The sequence below is a fragment of the Anas acuta genome, chromosome 32, assembly GCF_963932015.1.
Source record: "Anas acuta chromosome 32, bAnaAcu1.1, whole genome shotgun sequence".
NCBI lineage: Eukaryota > Metazoa > Chordata > Aves > Anseriformes > Anatidae > Anas > Anas acuta.
This window is the reverse complement of record NC_089010.1, coordinates 796433-811942: the sequence shown is the minus strand read 5'-3', so window position 1 is coordinate 811942 and position 15510 is coordinate 796433. Positions and strand designations below refer to the sequence as shown.

Below are 15510 nucleotides of genomic sequence, written 5' to 3'. Positions count from 1 at the left end.
CAGTTTTTGAGCCTTTTTCTCCCCCTAAACCTGGAGACCGTGATATTTTGGGGTTTTGGGGGTGTTTTTTGAGCCTTTTTCTCCCCTAAACCTGTAGATCGTGATTTTTTGGGGGCTCGGGGAGTGGGTTTTGGGGTGGATTTTGAGCGTTTTCTCCCCCTAAACCTGCAGATCTTGATATTTTGGGATTGGGGAGGGGTTTGGGGGCGGTTTTTGAGCCTTTTTCTCCCCCTAAACCTGGAGATCGTTATTTTTTGGGGCTCGGAGAGTGGGTTTTGGGGTTTTGGGGCGTTTTTTGAGCGTTTTTCTCCCCCTGAATCTGGAGATTTTGATATTCTGGGGCTCGGGGAGTGGGTTTTGGGGTTTTGGGGTGGTTTTTGAGCGTTTTTCTCCCCCTAAACCTGGAGATCGTGATATTTTGGGGTTGGGGAGGGGTTTTGGGGTGGTTTTTGAGCCTTTTTCTCCCCCTAAACCTGGAGATCATTATTTTTGGGGGCTCAGGGAGTGGGTTTTGGGGTTTTGGGGTGGGTTTTTGAACGTTTTTCTCCCCCTAAACCTGGAGATCATGATCTTTTGGGGCTCGGGGAGTGGGTTTTGGGGCACTTTTTGAGCGTTTTTCTCCCCCTAAACCTGGAGATCATGATATTTTGGGGTTGGGGAGGGGTTTTGGGGTGGTTTCTGAGCGTTTTTCTCCCCCTAAACCTGGAGATGTTGATATTTTGGGGTTGGGGATGGGTTTTGGGGCATTTTTCTCCCCCTAAACCTGGAGATGTTGATATTTGAGGTTGGGGAGGGTTTTGGGGTGGTTTTTGAGCCTTTTTCCCCCCCTAAACCTGGAGATCGTGATTTTTTTGGGGCTCGGGGAGTGGGATTTGGGGTTTTGGGGCGGTTTTTGAGCCTTTTTCCCCTCCTAAACCTGGAGATGTTGATTTTTTGGGGCTCGGGGAGGCTTTTGGGGCGCTTTTGAGCCTTTTTCTCCCCCTAAACCTGGAGGTCTTGATATTCTGGGGTTGGGGAGTGCTTTTGGGGCTCTTTTTGATCCTTTTTCCCCCCCCAAAACCAGGCGCTGTGCGGGTGCACGGTGAACACGCCGACGCTGGACGGCCGCACCATCCCCATGGTCTTCAAGGACGTGCTGAAACCCGGCGTCAAGCGGCGCATCCCCGGCGAGGGGCTCCCGTACCCCAAGACCCCCGAGCAGCGCGGGGACCTCATCATCGAGTTCGAGGTCCGCTTCCCCGACAGGATCCCCCCCTCCTCCAAGCCCATCCTGGAGCAGATCCTGCCCGTCTAGCGCCCGCCGCGCGGACTCGGGGGGGTGCTTTTGGGGTGGTTTTCAGCTTTTCTCAAAGTTTCGGGGGGTTTCTGCCCTTTTGCTTCGAGTTTGGGGTCTCCCCGGCGGAGGGGGGGCGGTTGGTCCCCAAAAAGAACCCCCGGGGTGTCCAGGAGCTCACCGGGGGCCCCCCACGACCACCTCGGGGGGGTTGGGGACCTCCTCGGGGGCTCCCCCCGCCCCGGGGGGGTGACAAGGACCTCGCCGTGACTTCATCTCCATCATCTTCGTGTTTTGGGACCACATCCTGGCCCCCTCCCCGTCATTTTGGGGGGGGCAGGGACCACGCCGTGACTTCATCTCCATCATCTCCACCTCTGGGACCACGTCCTGGCCCCCTCCCCATCATTTTGGGGGGGGCAGGGACCTCGCTGTGGTGTCACCCTGTGCCACAACCGCGTCACATCCTCACCACGGCCACCTCCGGGAGGCGGGGGGCCTCCTCGTGGCCCCCTCCCCACCCCTTTTTGGGGCCGGGGACCGCGCTGTGACGCCCTCCCCCTCCCCTCCACCTTCTGGGACCACCTCCTGGCCCCCTCCCCATCATTTTGGGGTGACGGGGACCACCCCCCTGTGGCCTCACCACGTGCTGGGACCTCCTCGTGCCCCCTCCCCACCCCTGGGGGGGGGGACAGGGACCACGGGGTCACCTCCCTGAGGCCACCAGGGGTGATGGGGACCCCACTGGGAACCCCCCAAATACCACCTGGGGGGGGGACAGGACCCTGCCCACCCTCATCTCCCCGGGTGCTCGCTGGGTGCAGCCCCCCCCCCCCCAATTTCGGGCCCCCGCTGTGGGGTGCTGCGGAGGCCGGGCTGGGCCTCGCCCCTCTTATCCTTTGGGATAAAAACGCCCGGAAAGGGTCTGTTCCTGCAACAGGAGCGCGCGCTGTACAGAGTTTGTATAAAGCCTTGTAAAGTTCACGGGTAATTGGGAAAAAGTCGTTAAAGCGTCGCTGTGTCGGGGGGGGGGGGCGAAATGTCATCCCTGGGGGGCTGGGATTTGGGGGGGGTCCCCAAACTGTCCTCCCTTGGGGGTTGGGATTTGGGGAGGGTGCCCCCAAAAGGTCCTTTTTGGGGGGTCTCTGAAATATTCTCTCCTAGGGGTTTGGATTTTGGGGGGGGTCCCCAAAATGCCCTTCCCTGGGGGGTTGGGATTTGGGGGGGGGTCCCCAAATGCCCTTCCCTGGGGGGTTGGGTTTTGGGAGGGGGGTGTCTCCAAAATATTCCCTCTGGGGGATGTGGGACTTTTTCTGGGGGGGGTCCCTGAAGTGTCCTCCCCTGGGGGTCTGGGATTTTGGGGGTGGGTCCCCAAAATATCCTCTTGGGGGAGCTGGGATAAGGGGGGGGGTCCCCAAACTGTCCTCTCCTGGGGGACTGGGTTTTGGGGGGGGTCCCCAAAATATCCTCTTGGGGGGGGGGCTGGGTCCTGGAATCTCCCCTCCGGGGGGGCTGAGCTTTGGGGGAGGTCCCCGAAATATCCTGGGGGGGGGCTGGGATTTGGGGGGGTCCCCAAAATATCCCCTGGGGGGGCTCCCCCCTCCCCTCTCCCCCCCCGCTGCCGTTTGGGGGCCGCCGCCTCCTCCCTTCCCAGCCCCGCGCGGGGCATGCCGGGACTTGTAGTCCTCCCCCACCCACCCCCCCGCCCCGCGCTTGGTACCGCCGCCCGCGGGCGGGGCCGGGCGGGGCTGGGCGCGACCATTCCCGAGGAGCGGGGGTGGGTGGGGAACCCTCCTCAGCTTCCCCCCCGCCGCTCTCCCATTGGCCGGCCGAGCCGGGGCTCGGCGCTGATTGGGCGCGAGAGGCGTCGGGTCCCGCCCCCAGCCGCCCCTCCCTTCCGGCGGGGCCTGGGCCCGGCAGAGCCCGGCTGGAGTTGGAGGAGCGGTGAGGGGGGGGCGGCACCGGCCGGGGGGGGGGGAACGGGGCCGGGGGGGGCGGAATTGGGACGGGGGGGCCTGGACCGGCCGGGGGGGGGGCGGTGGGACCCGGCCCGGGGCTGTTTGGGGGGGGTCCCGGCCCCCCCCCCCGCCGGTACCCGGCATTGGGGGGGGGGGGCCCTGAGGCGGGGGGGGGGATCCGGGCCTGGGGCTGCGCGGGGGGGTCCTGGGGTGTTCCCCCCCTCCCCCGTTGTCTCGGTTTGGGGGGCTGGGAGGGTCCCTGGGGGGGTTGGGGGGGGTCAGAGGGGCCGTGGGGGGGGTCGCTGAGGGGTCAGGGGGTACGTGGGGGGGGCTGGGGGGGGGCTGAAGGTCGTGGGGGGGGCTTGGAGGGGGGTGAGGGCTCGGGGGGGGCTGAGGGGGTGTGGGGGGGTCAGGGGGGTTTGGGGGGGGACTTTAAGGGAGGTTTGGGGGTGGTCTGGGGGGGCTGTGGGGGGGGGCTGAGGGGTCTGGGGGGGGTCCCATGGCAGTGGAGGGGGTTTGGGGGGGGTCTCAGGGGTCTGGGGGTGTCCCTGTGGGGGCGTCTGAGGGATCTGGGGGGGGTCCCAGGGAGGGTCTGGGGGGGGTCTGAGCGGTCTGGGGGGGTTTTGGGGGGGGGGGGGGTTCTGTGTGCCCCCCCAGCCCCATTTCTCATTTCCCCCCCCCCTCCTTGCAGCCCCGCCGCCAGCAGCCTCCGGGAGGGGGCTACCCCGGAGCCCCCCCCCCCCATCACCTACCAAACCCCCCGGCGACCCCACGCCCCCCCCCCCCCCCTCACCCTTTAATCCCCCCCCCCAAATGCCGCTGGGCTGGGCCGCCGCAAGAAGCCCCCCCGCTGGTGAGAACGAGGAGGCGGCGGGGGGCCGGGGGGGGACCCCGGCGGAAACCCACGGCGGGGGGGGAGAAGGAGGAGGAGGAGGGGGAATTGGAGGAGGAGGAGGGGGCGGGGGTGGGGGGGGGGGGCTGGGGGTGACCCCCCCGGGGCTGCCGCCGCCCCCCCCGGCCCTGCGGCCCCGCCTGGTGTTCCACACGCAGCTGGCGCACGGCAGCCCCACCGGGCGCATCGAGGGCTTCAGCAACGTGCGGGAGCTCTACGGGAAGATCGCCGAGGCCTTCCGCATCCCCCCCGGAGAGGTGGGGGCGGGGGGGGCCGGGGGGGCACCCATGGGTGCTGTTGGGGGGGTGGGGGGGGTGTTGGGGATGAGGGGACCCCTGGGTGCTGGGGGGTTGGGGGGGGTTGGGGGTTGTCGGGGATAGGGGCACCCATGGGTGCTGTGGGGTTGGGGGGGGTTGGGGGGTTGTTGGGGACAAGGGCACCCATGGGTGCTGTGGGGGGGTGTTGGGGATGAGGGCACCCTTGGGTGCTGCTGGGGGGTGGGGGGGTTGTCGGGGATAGGGGCACCCCTGGGTGCTGAGGGGGTGTCTGGGACGATGGCACCCTTGGGTGCTGAGGGGTTGGGGGGGTGTTGGGGATGAGGGCACCCATGGGTGCTGGGGGGCTGGAGGAGGTACATGGGGAAGGGGGAAAGGCACCCATGGGTGCTGCGGGGAGTGTGTCGTGGATGAGGGTACCTCTGGGGGCTAGGGGATTGGGTGGGGTTGGGGGTGAGGGCACCCTTGGGTGCTGGGGGGTGTTAGAGATAAGGACACCCCTGGGTGCTGCAGGGCAGTGGGGTTGGGGGATTGTCGGGGACAAGGGCACCCATGGGTGCTGCCCTGGGGGGTGTTGGGATGAGGGCGCCCCTGGGTGCTGGGGGGCTGGGGGGTTGGGGCTTTGTCAGAGACAGGGGCACCCCTGGGTGCTGAGGGGGTGTCTGGGATGAGGGCACCCTTGGGTGCTGCGGGGTTGCGGTGGGTTGGGGGGTTGTTGGGGACAGGGGCACCCATGGGTGCTGCCCTGGGGGCTGTTGGGGATGAGGGTGTCCCTGGGTGCTGCAGGGCAGGGGGGTCGGGGGATTGTTGGGGATAGGGGCACCCCTGGGCGTTGAGGGGGTGTCTGGGACGAGGGCACCCTTGGGTGCTGTGGGGTTGGGGGGGTGTCAGGGATGAGGGTACCTCTGGGGGCTGGGGGATTGGCAGGACGAGGGCACCCTTGGGTGCTGGGGGGTTGGGGGGGTTGTCAGGGACGGGGGCACCCCTGGGTGCTGCGGGGTGGGGTCTTGTTAGGGGTGAGGGCACCTTTGGGTGCTGTTGGGGGGGGGTTATGGGCAAAGGGGGTTTTTGGGGGGGTGTTGAGGACGAGGGCACCCTTGGGTGCTGGGGAGGGTTTGGGGCGGGGGTGGGCACCCTGTGGGTGTCCGGGGGGGGGCAAGGGGGGGCAGGGCTGGGACAGCAGCGGGGGGGTCTCAGTGGGGAGTGGGGATCCCTGGGGTGCGGGACGGCACCGGGGGGATTGGAGGGGGGGGTTTGGGGGGGGTCTGTGGGGGGGTGGGGGGGATGTGGGGGTGTGGGGGGGAGTCTGTGGGTTTTGGGGGGGGTGTGTGTTTTGGGGGGGTGTGTGGGTGGTTCTGTGGGTTTGGGGGGGGTCTGTGGGTGTGTGTGGGGGCGGGGGGGTCATGGCGGTCCCCCCCCAGGTGATGTTCTGTGGGTGTGTGTGTGTGGGCGGGGGGGTCACCACGCCGCCCCCCCCAGGTGATGTTCTGGGGGTGTGTGTGTGTGTGTGGGGGTGTCTGACCGCGCCCCCCCCCGGGTGATGTTCTGGGGGTGTGTGGGGGTGTCTGTGTGCGTGGGGGGGGCTCACCGCGTCCCCCCCCCAGGTGATGTTCTGGGGGTGTCTGTGGCTGTGTGGGGGTGTGTGTGGGGGGGGCTCACCGCGCGCCCCCCCCAGGTGATGTTCTGGGGGTTTGGGGGGGTGTCTGTGTGTGTGGGGGGGTCTGTGTGTCTGTGTGTGTGGGGGGGGGCTCACCGCGCCCCCCCCCCAGGTGATGTTCTGGGTGTGTGTGTGTGTGGGCAGGGGGGTGTCTGACTGCGCCCCCCCCCGGGTGATGTTCTGTGGGTGTCTGTGTGTGTGTGTGGGCGGGGGGGTCACAGCGTCCCCCCCCCCCCCCCAGGTGATGTTCTGCACGCTGAACACGCACAAGGTGGACATGGAGAAGCTGCTGGGGGGGCAGATCGGCCTCGAGGATTTCATCTTCGCGCACACCAAGGGGCAGCGCAAGGAGGTCGAGGTGCTCAAGTCCGAGGAGGCGCTGGGGCTCACCATCACCGACAACGGCGCCGGATACGCCTTCATCAAGGTGGGGGCGCCCCCGGGACCCCCCAGGGGACGGGACCCCCCCCCCGTGGGGATGGGACCCCCCCCAAAGGGATGGGACCCCCCCGGGGCACCTCCATGGGGACAGGATCCCCCTAAGCCACACGGGGATGGGGCTGAGGGGGTGTGGGGCTGGCCCCGAGGGTCTCAGGGGGGTGTTTTTGGGTACAGGGACCCCCCCGGGACTCCCCCCATGGAGATGGGACCCCCCCCGTGGGGATGGGACCCCCCCCAGGATCCCCCAACAGGGACAGGATCCCCCTAAGCCACGCGGGGACGGGGCTGAGGGGGGAGTGGGGTTGGCCCCGAGGGTCTCGGGGGGGTGTTTTGGGTACAGGGACCCCCCCGGGACCCCCCCGTGGAGATGAGACCCCCCCCGTGGAGATGGACCCCCCCCCCCAGGGGGACAGGACCCCCCCCCCCGAGGGGATGGGACCCCCCCGGGGCACCTCTGTGGGGACAGGATCCCCCTAAGCCACGCAGGGACGGGGCTGAGGGGGGAGTGGGGCTGGCCCCAAGGGTCTCGGGGGGGGGGTTCTGAGTAGGGAGACCCCCCCCACAAAGATGGGGACCCCCCCCAGGGGATGGGACCCCCCCATCTGGGACACCCTGTGGGGATGGGTCTGAGGGAAGCAGGGGGGGTGCAGGGGGATGTGGGGCTGGCCCCAAGGGTCTCTGGGGGGGGTTCTGAGTGGGGAGACCCCCCCCCACAAAGATGGGGACCCCCCCCAGGATCCCCCCCCGAGGGGACAGGACCACCCCTGAGGGAATGGGGCCCCCCCGGGGCACCTCCATGGGGACAGGATCCCCCTAACCCACACGGGGGATGGGGCTGAAGGGGTGTGGGGATGGCCCCGAGGGTTTTGGGGGGGGGGTTCTGAATGGGGGGACTCCCCCACAAAGATGGGGACCCCCCCCAGGATCCCCCCCGTAGGGACAGGAACCCCCCGATGGGGACAGGACCCCCCCTGGGGGGGTGGGGTAGGGGGCACTGGGGACAGCCCTGAGTGTTAGGGGGGGACACGGGGGTGTCCCTTGGTGCTGCGGGGGACCCCAAAATCCCCCTGGGGCCCTGTTGGGACTCGAGGGGACCCCAAACCCCAGCTTGGGTCACACAGGGGGACCCCAACCCCCCCTCAGGACACACGGGGGGACCCCAAAACCCCTCAGGCCCCATCTGGGCACAAGGGGGGACCCCAAAGCCCCACGCGGGACCCCAAAACCCCCCTTGGACCACACGGGGGGACCCCAAAACCCCCCTTCGGGCCCCCATCTGGGCACATGGGGGGAACCCAAAACCTCTCTTGGGATCCCAAAAACCCCATTTGGGACACACGGGGGACCCCAAAACCCCCTTTGGGCCCCATCTGGGTGTACAGGGGTACCCTAAAACTCCCCTCGGGACCCCAAAAGCTCCCTCAAGCCCCATCTGGACACATGGGGCGACCCCAAAATCTCTTTTGGGATCTCCAAACCCCCCCTTAGGCCACACTGGGGGACCCCCCAAAAGTCCCCTTGGGACCCCCAAAAGCCCTCTTAGGACTCATGGGGGGGATCCCAAAAGCACACTTGAGACCCCAACCCCCCCTTGGGCCACACGGGGGGACCCCCAAAAGCCCCCTGGAGACCCCAAAACCCCCCTCAGGTCACAAGAGAGGACCCCAAAAGCCCCCTGGGGACCCCAACCCCCCCCTCAGGACACACGAGGGGACCCCAAACCCCCCTTGGGCCACACGGGGGGACCCCAAAACCCTCTCGGACCCCCTCTGGACACACAGGGTCACCCCAAAACCCCCTCGAGCTCCACCTGGGGGGTTGCGGGGCCAGACCCCGGTGTTTGGGGGGGGGGTCTCAGCCGCTCTTTCCCCCCCCCCCCAGCGCATCAAGGAGGGCAGCGTGATCGACCGCATCCCGGTGATCGGGGTCGGGGACATGATCGAGGCCATCGACGGGCGCAGCCTGGTGGTGCGCGCGGCACTTCGAGGTGGCCAAGCTGCTGAAGGAGCTCCCCAAGGGGCGCCCCTTCGCCCTGCGCCTCACCGAGCCCCGAAAAGCCTTCGGTGAGCCCCTAACTGGGAGCACTGGGAACACTGGGAGCCCCGCCACGCAGGGCGGAAGGGGCTTGGGGTGAGGGGGTGGGGGATGGGGTGGGTTTGGGGAAGGAAGGTGCTGGGGGTGCTGCAGGTGGGGATGGGGCTGAGCTGAAATTGGAGGGGGGGCTGTAGCACCCAGGGGACCCCAAAACTCGGGGGGGGGGGGCTTATAGAGGGTTACATAACACCCAAGGAACCCCAAAACCCAAAGAGGTCTTGTGGAGGGCTCTGTAGCACCCAGAGGATCCCAAAACCCCAGAGGGGGGCTTTTAGAGGGTTACATAACACCCAGGGGACCCCAAAACTCAGGTAGGGGCTTACAGAGGGTTATACAGCACCCAGGGGACCCCAAAACTCAAAGGGAGTCTTGTAGAGGGCTCTGTAACCCCCAGGGGACCCCAAAACCTAAGGGTGGTCTTATGGAGGGCTTGATAGCACCCAGAGGACCCCAAAACTCAGGGGGGGTCTTGTAGAGGGTTACAAAGCACCCAAGGGGCGCCCCTTCGCCCTGCGCATCACTGAGCCCCGAAAAGCCTTCGGTGAGCCCCTAACTGGGAGCACTGGGAGCACTGGGAGCCCTGCCACGCAGGGCGGAAGGGGTTTGGGGTGAGGGGGTGGGGATGGGGCTGAGCTGAAATTGGAGGGGGGCTGTAGCACCCAGGGGACCCCAAAACTCGGGGGGGGACTTTTAGAGGGTTACATAGCACTCAGGGGACCCCAAAACCTAAGGGTGGTCTTATGGAGGGCTTCATGATACCCAGGGGACCCCAAAACTCAGATAGGGGCTTACAGAGGGTTATACAGCACCCAGGGGACCCCAAAACTCAAAGGGGTCTTTTAGAGGGCTCTGTAGCACCCAGAGGATCCCAAAACCCCAGAGGGGGGCTTTTAGAGGGTTACATAACACCCAGGGGACCCCAAAACTCAGGTAGGGGCTTACAGAGGGTTATACAGCACCCAGGGGACCCCAAAACTCAAAGGGGTCTTGTAGAGGGCTCTTTAGCACCCAGGGGACCCCAAAACCTAAGGGTGGTCTTATGGAGGCTTGATAGCACCCAGAGAACCCCAAAACTCGGGGGGGTCTTGTAGAGGGTTACAAAGCACCCAAGGGGCGCCCCTTCGCCCTGCGCCTCACCGAGCCCCACAAAGCCTTCGGTGAGCCCCTAACTGGGAGTACTGGGAGCACTGGGAGCCCCGCCACGCAGGGCGGAAGGGGTCCTGCCCCGTGGGTTTGGGGTGAGGGGGCGCCCCGGGGTGGTGGTGGGTGGGCTCGGGGTGGGGATGGGGCTGAGCTGGAATTAGAGGGGGGCTGTAGCACCCAGGGGACCCCAAAACTCGGGGGTGGGGCTTATAGAGGGCTCTGTAGCACCCAGGGGACCCCAAAACCCCAGAGGGGGGCTTTTAGAGGGTTACATAGCACCCAGGGGACCCCAAAATCTAAGGGTGGTCTTATGGAGGGCTTCATAATACCCTGGGGACCCCAAAACTCAGGGGGGGGGGCTTATAGAGGGTTACATAACACCCAAGGGACCCCAAAACCCAAAGAAGTCTTGTGGAGGGCTCTGTAGCACCCAGGGGACCCCAAAACCTAAGGGTGGTCTTATGCGGGCTTGATAGCACCCAGAGGATCCCAGAACCCAAGAGGGGGGCTTTTACAGGGTTACATAGCACCCAGGGGACCCCAAAACTCGGGGGGGGGTTCTTATAAAGGGTTACATAGCACCCAGGGGACCCCAAAACTCAAAGGGGTCTTGTAGAGGGCTCTGTAGCACCCAGAGGATCCCAAAACCCCAGAGGGGGGCTTTTAGAGGGTTACATAACACCCAGGGGACCCCAAAGCTCAGGTAGGGGCTTACAGAGGGTTATACAGCACCCAGGGGACCCCAAAACTCAAAGGGGTCTTGTGGAGGGCTCTGTAGCACCCAGGGGACCCCAAAACCCAAGAGGGGGGCTTTTATAGGGTTACATAGCACTCAGGGGACCCCAAAACCTAAGGGTGGTCTTATGGAGGGCTTGATAGCACCCAGAGGACCCCAAAACTCAGGGGGGGTCTTGTAGAGGGTCACATAGCACCCAAGGGGCGCCCCTTCGCCCTGCACCTCACCGAGCCCTGAAAAGCCTTCGGTGAGCCCCTAACTGGGAGCACTGGGAGCACTGGGAGCCCCGCCACGCAGGGCGGATGGGGGCCCTGCCCCGTGGGTTTGGGGGTTAGGGGGCGCCCCGGGGCGGTGGTGGGTGGGCTCGGGGTGGGGACGGGGCTGAGCTGAAGTTGGAGGGGGGCTGTAGCACCCAGGAGACCCCGTAGCACCCAGGAGACCCCAAAATTCAGGTAGGGGCTTATAGAGGGCTCTGTAGCACCCAGGGGACCCCAAAACCCAAGAGGGGGGCTTACAGAGGGTTACATAACACCCAGTGGACCCCAAAACTCAAAGGGAGTCTTGTAGAGAGCTCTGTAGCCCCCAAAAGACCCCAAAACTCAGGGGGCTTCTGGAGGGCTACATAGCACCCAGGGAATCCCAAAACTCAGGTAGGGGATTGCAGAGGGTTATACAGCACCCAGGGGACCCCAAAACTCGGGGGGGGGCTTATAGAGGGTTACCTAACACCCAAGGGACCCCAAAACTCAAAGGGGTCTTGTAGAGGGCTCTGTAGCACCCAGGGGACCCCAAAACCTAAGGGTGGTCTTATGGAGGGCTTGATAGCACCCAGAACCCAAGAGGGGGGCTTTTATAGGGTTACATAGCACCCAGGGGACCCCAAAACTCGGGGGGGGTTCTTATAAAGGGTTACATAGCACCCAGGGAACCCTAAAACTCAAAGAGGCGCTTACAGAGGGTTACGTAGCCTCCAAGGGACCCCAAAGCCATGAGGGGGGAACCCCAAAACCCTAAGGGGGGTCTTATAGAGGATTACACAGCACCCAGGGGACCCCAAAACCCTAAGGGGGGACCCCAAAACCCTAAGGGGGGTCAACGAAGGGACCCCACAAACCCGTCAGGAGCCAATCGGGGCAGGTCGTGGCCCCCCAAAACCCAAACTGCCGGGGGTCCTCTAACTCGGGGTGTCACGGGGGACCCCCAAATCCTAACGAGGGGCACCCCGACCTTTTGGGCCCCCCCCTTTTTTTCCTCCCTCCCCCAATTTTCAGACATGATCAGCCAGCGAGCATCAGGGGGCAGAGGCGGCGGCACCCAGCTGGGCACCGGCCGGGGCACCCTGCGGCTGCGTGCACGGGGTCCCGCCACCGTGGAGGAGCAGGTGGGCCACCCTAGGGTGCTTTTTTGGGGTGGGGGGGAACCCACAGCACCCCAATAATTCCCCCTGTTCCCCCCCCCCATTTCCCACGCAGCCCTCAGCCTTCGAGGAGCGAGCCATCGCCAAGGTGGACGACCTGCTGGAGAGCTACATGGGCATCCGCGACACCGAGCTGGGTGAGCCGGCACCCAAGGGTGCTGGGGGGGCGGGGGGGGCGGGGGGGGCACCCAGGGGTCTGCCCGCACCTGGGGGGGCCACACAGAGGTGCTGGGGGGGCACCCGGGGGTGACGAGAGGGGCACCAAGGATACGGAGCCGCACGTGGGGCGCTCCCCCTTTGGGCTGGGCTGTCCTGGGTGTCCCATGGGTGCCCCCGGGGGGGGTCTTTGGGTGCCCTGGGGGTGTCCCTGGGGTGTCCCCTGACCCCCCCCCGTGTCCCCGCAGCCGCCACCATGGTGGAGCTGGGCCGGGACGCCCGCGACCCCGACGCGCTGGCGCAGGCGCTGGACTCGCAGCTCGGCGACTTCGCCTTCCCCGACGAGTTCGTCTTCGACGTCTGGGGGGCCATCGGCGACGCCAAGGTGGGGCGCTGCTGAGGGGGGGGCTCCCCCCCCCCCAAAAAAAAAAAAAAAAAACAACAAAAAACCCCCCCACCGGAACCTTGGAACTGCGCCACCCCCGCTCTGCTCCCCCCACTTCTCTTCTCTGGGACCCTCCCGAAGGACCTGGGTGCCCCCCCCCAATTCCCAACCTGCCCCCCCCCCCACTTTTTAACCAGGTTTCCCCCCCCCCACACACACCTGGAATCTTCACTACACGCTGGGACCCCCCCTGCTGGACCTGGGTGCCCCCCCCTCAATAATATCCCCTCCACCATGGGCTTGAGGACCCCCCCCAAATAGGTTTGGGCCCCCCCAGTCCTGAATAGCGACCCCCCCCCCCCCCCCCCCAATAGCCTGGGACCTTCACATGGGGCTTGGGTGCCCCCACTTTCAATGGGACCTCCCCCAGGTAGCCTGGACCCCCCCCTAAGTAGCCTGGGACCCCCCCAAGTGGCCTTGAACCCCCCCCCCAAATGGTCTGGGACCCCCCCGGGAGCCTGGAGCCCCCCCCCAAGCTGTCCAGGGATGTAAAACACTACCCCCCCCCCTTTACTTTGCCCCCCCCTCCTTAACCACTACAAGGGGATTTTCCAGCCCCCCCCCCTCATCTTGGGGGGCATCCCTCAGTGGTGCCCCCCCCCCATGACACTGGTGTGCCCCCACCCCCCCCCAGGGTGAGCAATGAGGGTCCAGCCTCACCCCCCCTCCCCCCCAAAAGGGTTTTTATTTGGGGGGGGGGGCTGCAGACTGGAGCCACCCTGTGCCCCCCCCCCCCCCCCCAATCAGGGTCTGTCTGTTCTGGTGCCAATCTGAGCCTGTCACACACTGTCCCCCCCCCCCAAAAAGCGCTGTCCCCCCCTCACCATGCTGTCCCCCCCCCCCCAAAGCACTGTGCCCCCCCCCGGACACCTGGGTCTGCCCGTGTCCCCCCCCCCCCCATCGCACTGACTACCTCGGGGGGGGTGGGGGGGGGCAGCACAACTCCCCCCCCCCCCCTTGGTGGCTCTGTCCCCTGGAGGGGGCTGCGGGGGGGTGGGGGGGCGCTCACTGTGTCCCCTGGAGCTTTGGGGGGGGGTCACGGCCCCCCCCCCCCGGGGCCTATTTTTGTATTTTACATGTAAAGTGACTTTAACATAAAATAGGGAGAAATTGGGAGTGGTCGGTGCTTGTGAGTTTTTTTTGGGGGGGGCGGGACGACGTCTGGGGGGGGCATTTTGGGGATGATGGGGGACATTTGGGGGGAGCATGGGGATGTTTTGGGGGGGACATGGGGACATTGGGGGAGGATATGGGGGGGGCTCTGCTTGAGCCCGGCTGTGCTGGGCAGGGACCTGGGGGGTTCTTGGGGGGGGGGGGGAGGCAGGGGGGAAGGGTCAGGGTTGGGGTCAGGGTCGCATTTGGGGTCAGGGTCGTATTTGGGGTCAGGGTTGGGGTCAGGGTCACCCAGGTTTGGTTTGAAGCTGTTTTTGGGGCTCTGTTTATGGCTTCCTTTAGGGTTGGGGCAGGTTTAGGGTTAGCGACGGGGTTGGGAATGGGGTTAGGGTTATTGTGGGGTTATTGTGGGGTTATTGTGGGGTTATTGTGGGGTTATTGTGGGGTTCGGTGTTTTCCTGGCTGGGTTCTGGGGTTGGTTCGGGGGCCCTTTACGCTTTAGGTTTGGGTTGGGACCGGCTTCTGGCTCCGGGTTCTCTCTCTTTGGGGCAGGGCTGGCTTTTGGGCGCGGTTTGGGAACGGGGATGGGGCTCGGGTTGGCTTTTGGGGCCGGTCTCCTTCCCTCACTGTTCCCAATCCTTTTCCCGGGGCTGGAGTTGGGCTTTTGGGGTTGAAACGGGCTCTGATGGGAGCTCGAAGCTTTGAGCAGTGGGACTGCCAGGCGAATTGTCCCAAACCGCCCTGAATTCAGGCCGAGCTTCTGGAAAATCTCAAAAAAAAAAAAAAAAAGACCTTGTTCTTTTCCCAAATCCCTGGATTTTGACATCGAGCCGCCCCCTGCCCTGGGCAGCACCTCTGGAGGAGCTCTGCTTCTGTCATTTCTGCGAGAAAAATAGCAATCAGCCTAAATACCCAATTTTGCAAAGTCTGAGACTCCGTCGGTCCCTTGGGGAATCTTTGGTGGGCGACGCCAAGGTCCCAATGGGCTCGAGGGGGCTGTGGGGGGGGGGAACCCTCGGCCGTTTGAGCCCAGGCTGCAGAAGGAGCGGGGAAGGGCTGAGGAGTCCCTGAGTAAGCCGGGGGTGGCGGCGACCTCAAAGAAAGAAAATATTTGGAGCAGAAACAGGGCCAGGATTTAGGGGCGGCACAGGAACGGATGTTTGGGGGGGGAGAGAGCGTCAAAATAAGGCTGGAAGCGAGTTTGGGAGAAGTGCTTTTGGTGAGCAGGGAGCTTTTGGGGGAACTCGGCCCCTGCAAACCCCTGAATTACAAAATTACAGAATCCCAGAATAATTAGGGTTGGAAAAGCCCCCCCGGGATCCTCTGGTCCTAAACCACGTCCCCGGGCACCACGTCCAAGCTGCATTTGGAAGCAGAGCCCAGCGGGAGTCATTGGCAAAGCCAGGGAGATGGGGAAAAAAAACAAAAAAACAAAAAAAAAACGTGAGGCTGGGGAGAGGGGAGGATCGGTGGGGAGGTGGCAAAGCCCCCGGAGGGACAACTTCATTTGGGGTGGCCGCCAGTGGGACCCGTTAAGAGTTTCGGAAACCTCTGAGTTTGCTTCTGACTTCGACCCCCGGAGAGTTCTCTTCAGCATCTGCAGAAATGCGCCAGGGCACTCGTTAAAACAGAAGTCCTAATTAGCCGTGACGCTGGCCATAATTGTCCTCAAGTCTTGTCTTACCAGCCACCCAGGATTCAGATCCCAAATCTTGCTACTTTCTACTGCGGCCTGTAGCTGGGTGTTAGAGCTCCTTTGCCTCATTTTTTCCCTTTTTTTTTTTTTTTTTTTTGACATTTTGCCACATGTATCCAGCCCCCACTGTGACAAAAAAGCAGTTTTTGTGTCAGGCCCGGCACCCCCCTGAGCTCTCACTGCACGGCATTGTGCATGCTAATCCTCGCTCTGC

At 64.8% G+C, this 15510-nt stretch overlaps 1 protein-coding gene across 1 annotated transcript; it reads left to right on the top strand.

The window, feature by feature from the left end:
- The first annotated feature begins 3104 nt into the window (after positions 1-3104).
- LOC137846446 (PDZ domain-containing protein GIPC1-like) lies at positions 3105-13603 on the top strand. The gene is given in 8 exon segments (XM_068664391.1): positions 3105-3217; positions 3923-4380; positions 6297-6482; positions 8378-8464; positions 8466-8559; positions 11741-11850; positions 11942-12023; positions 12291-13603. Coding segments are annotated over 7 exon segments (1047 nt in total). The 5' UTR covers positions 3105-3217; positions 3923-4044; the 3' UTR covers positions 12443-13603.
- Positions 13604-15510: the final 1907 nt, after the last annotated feature.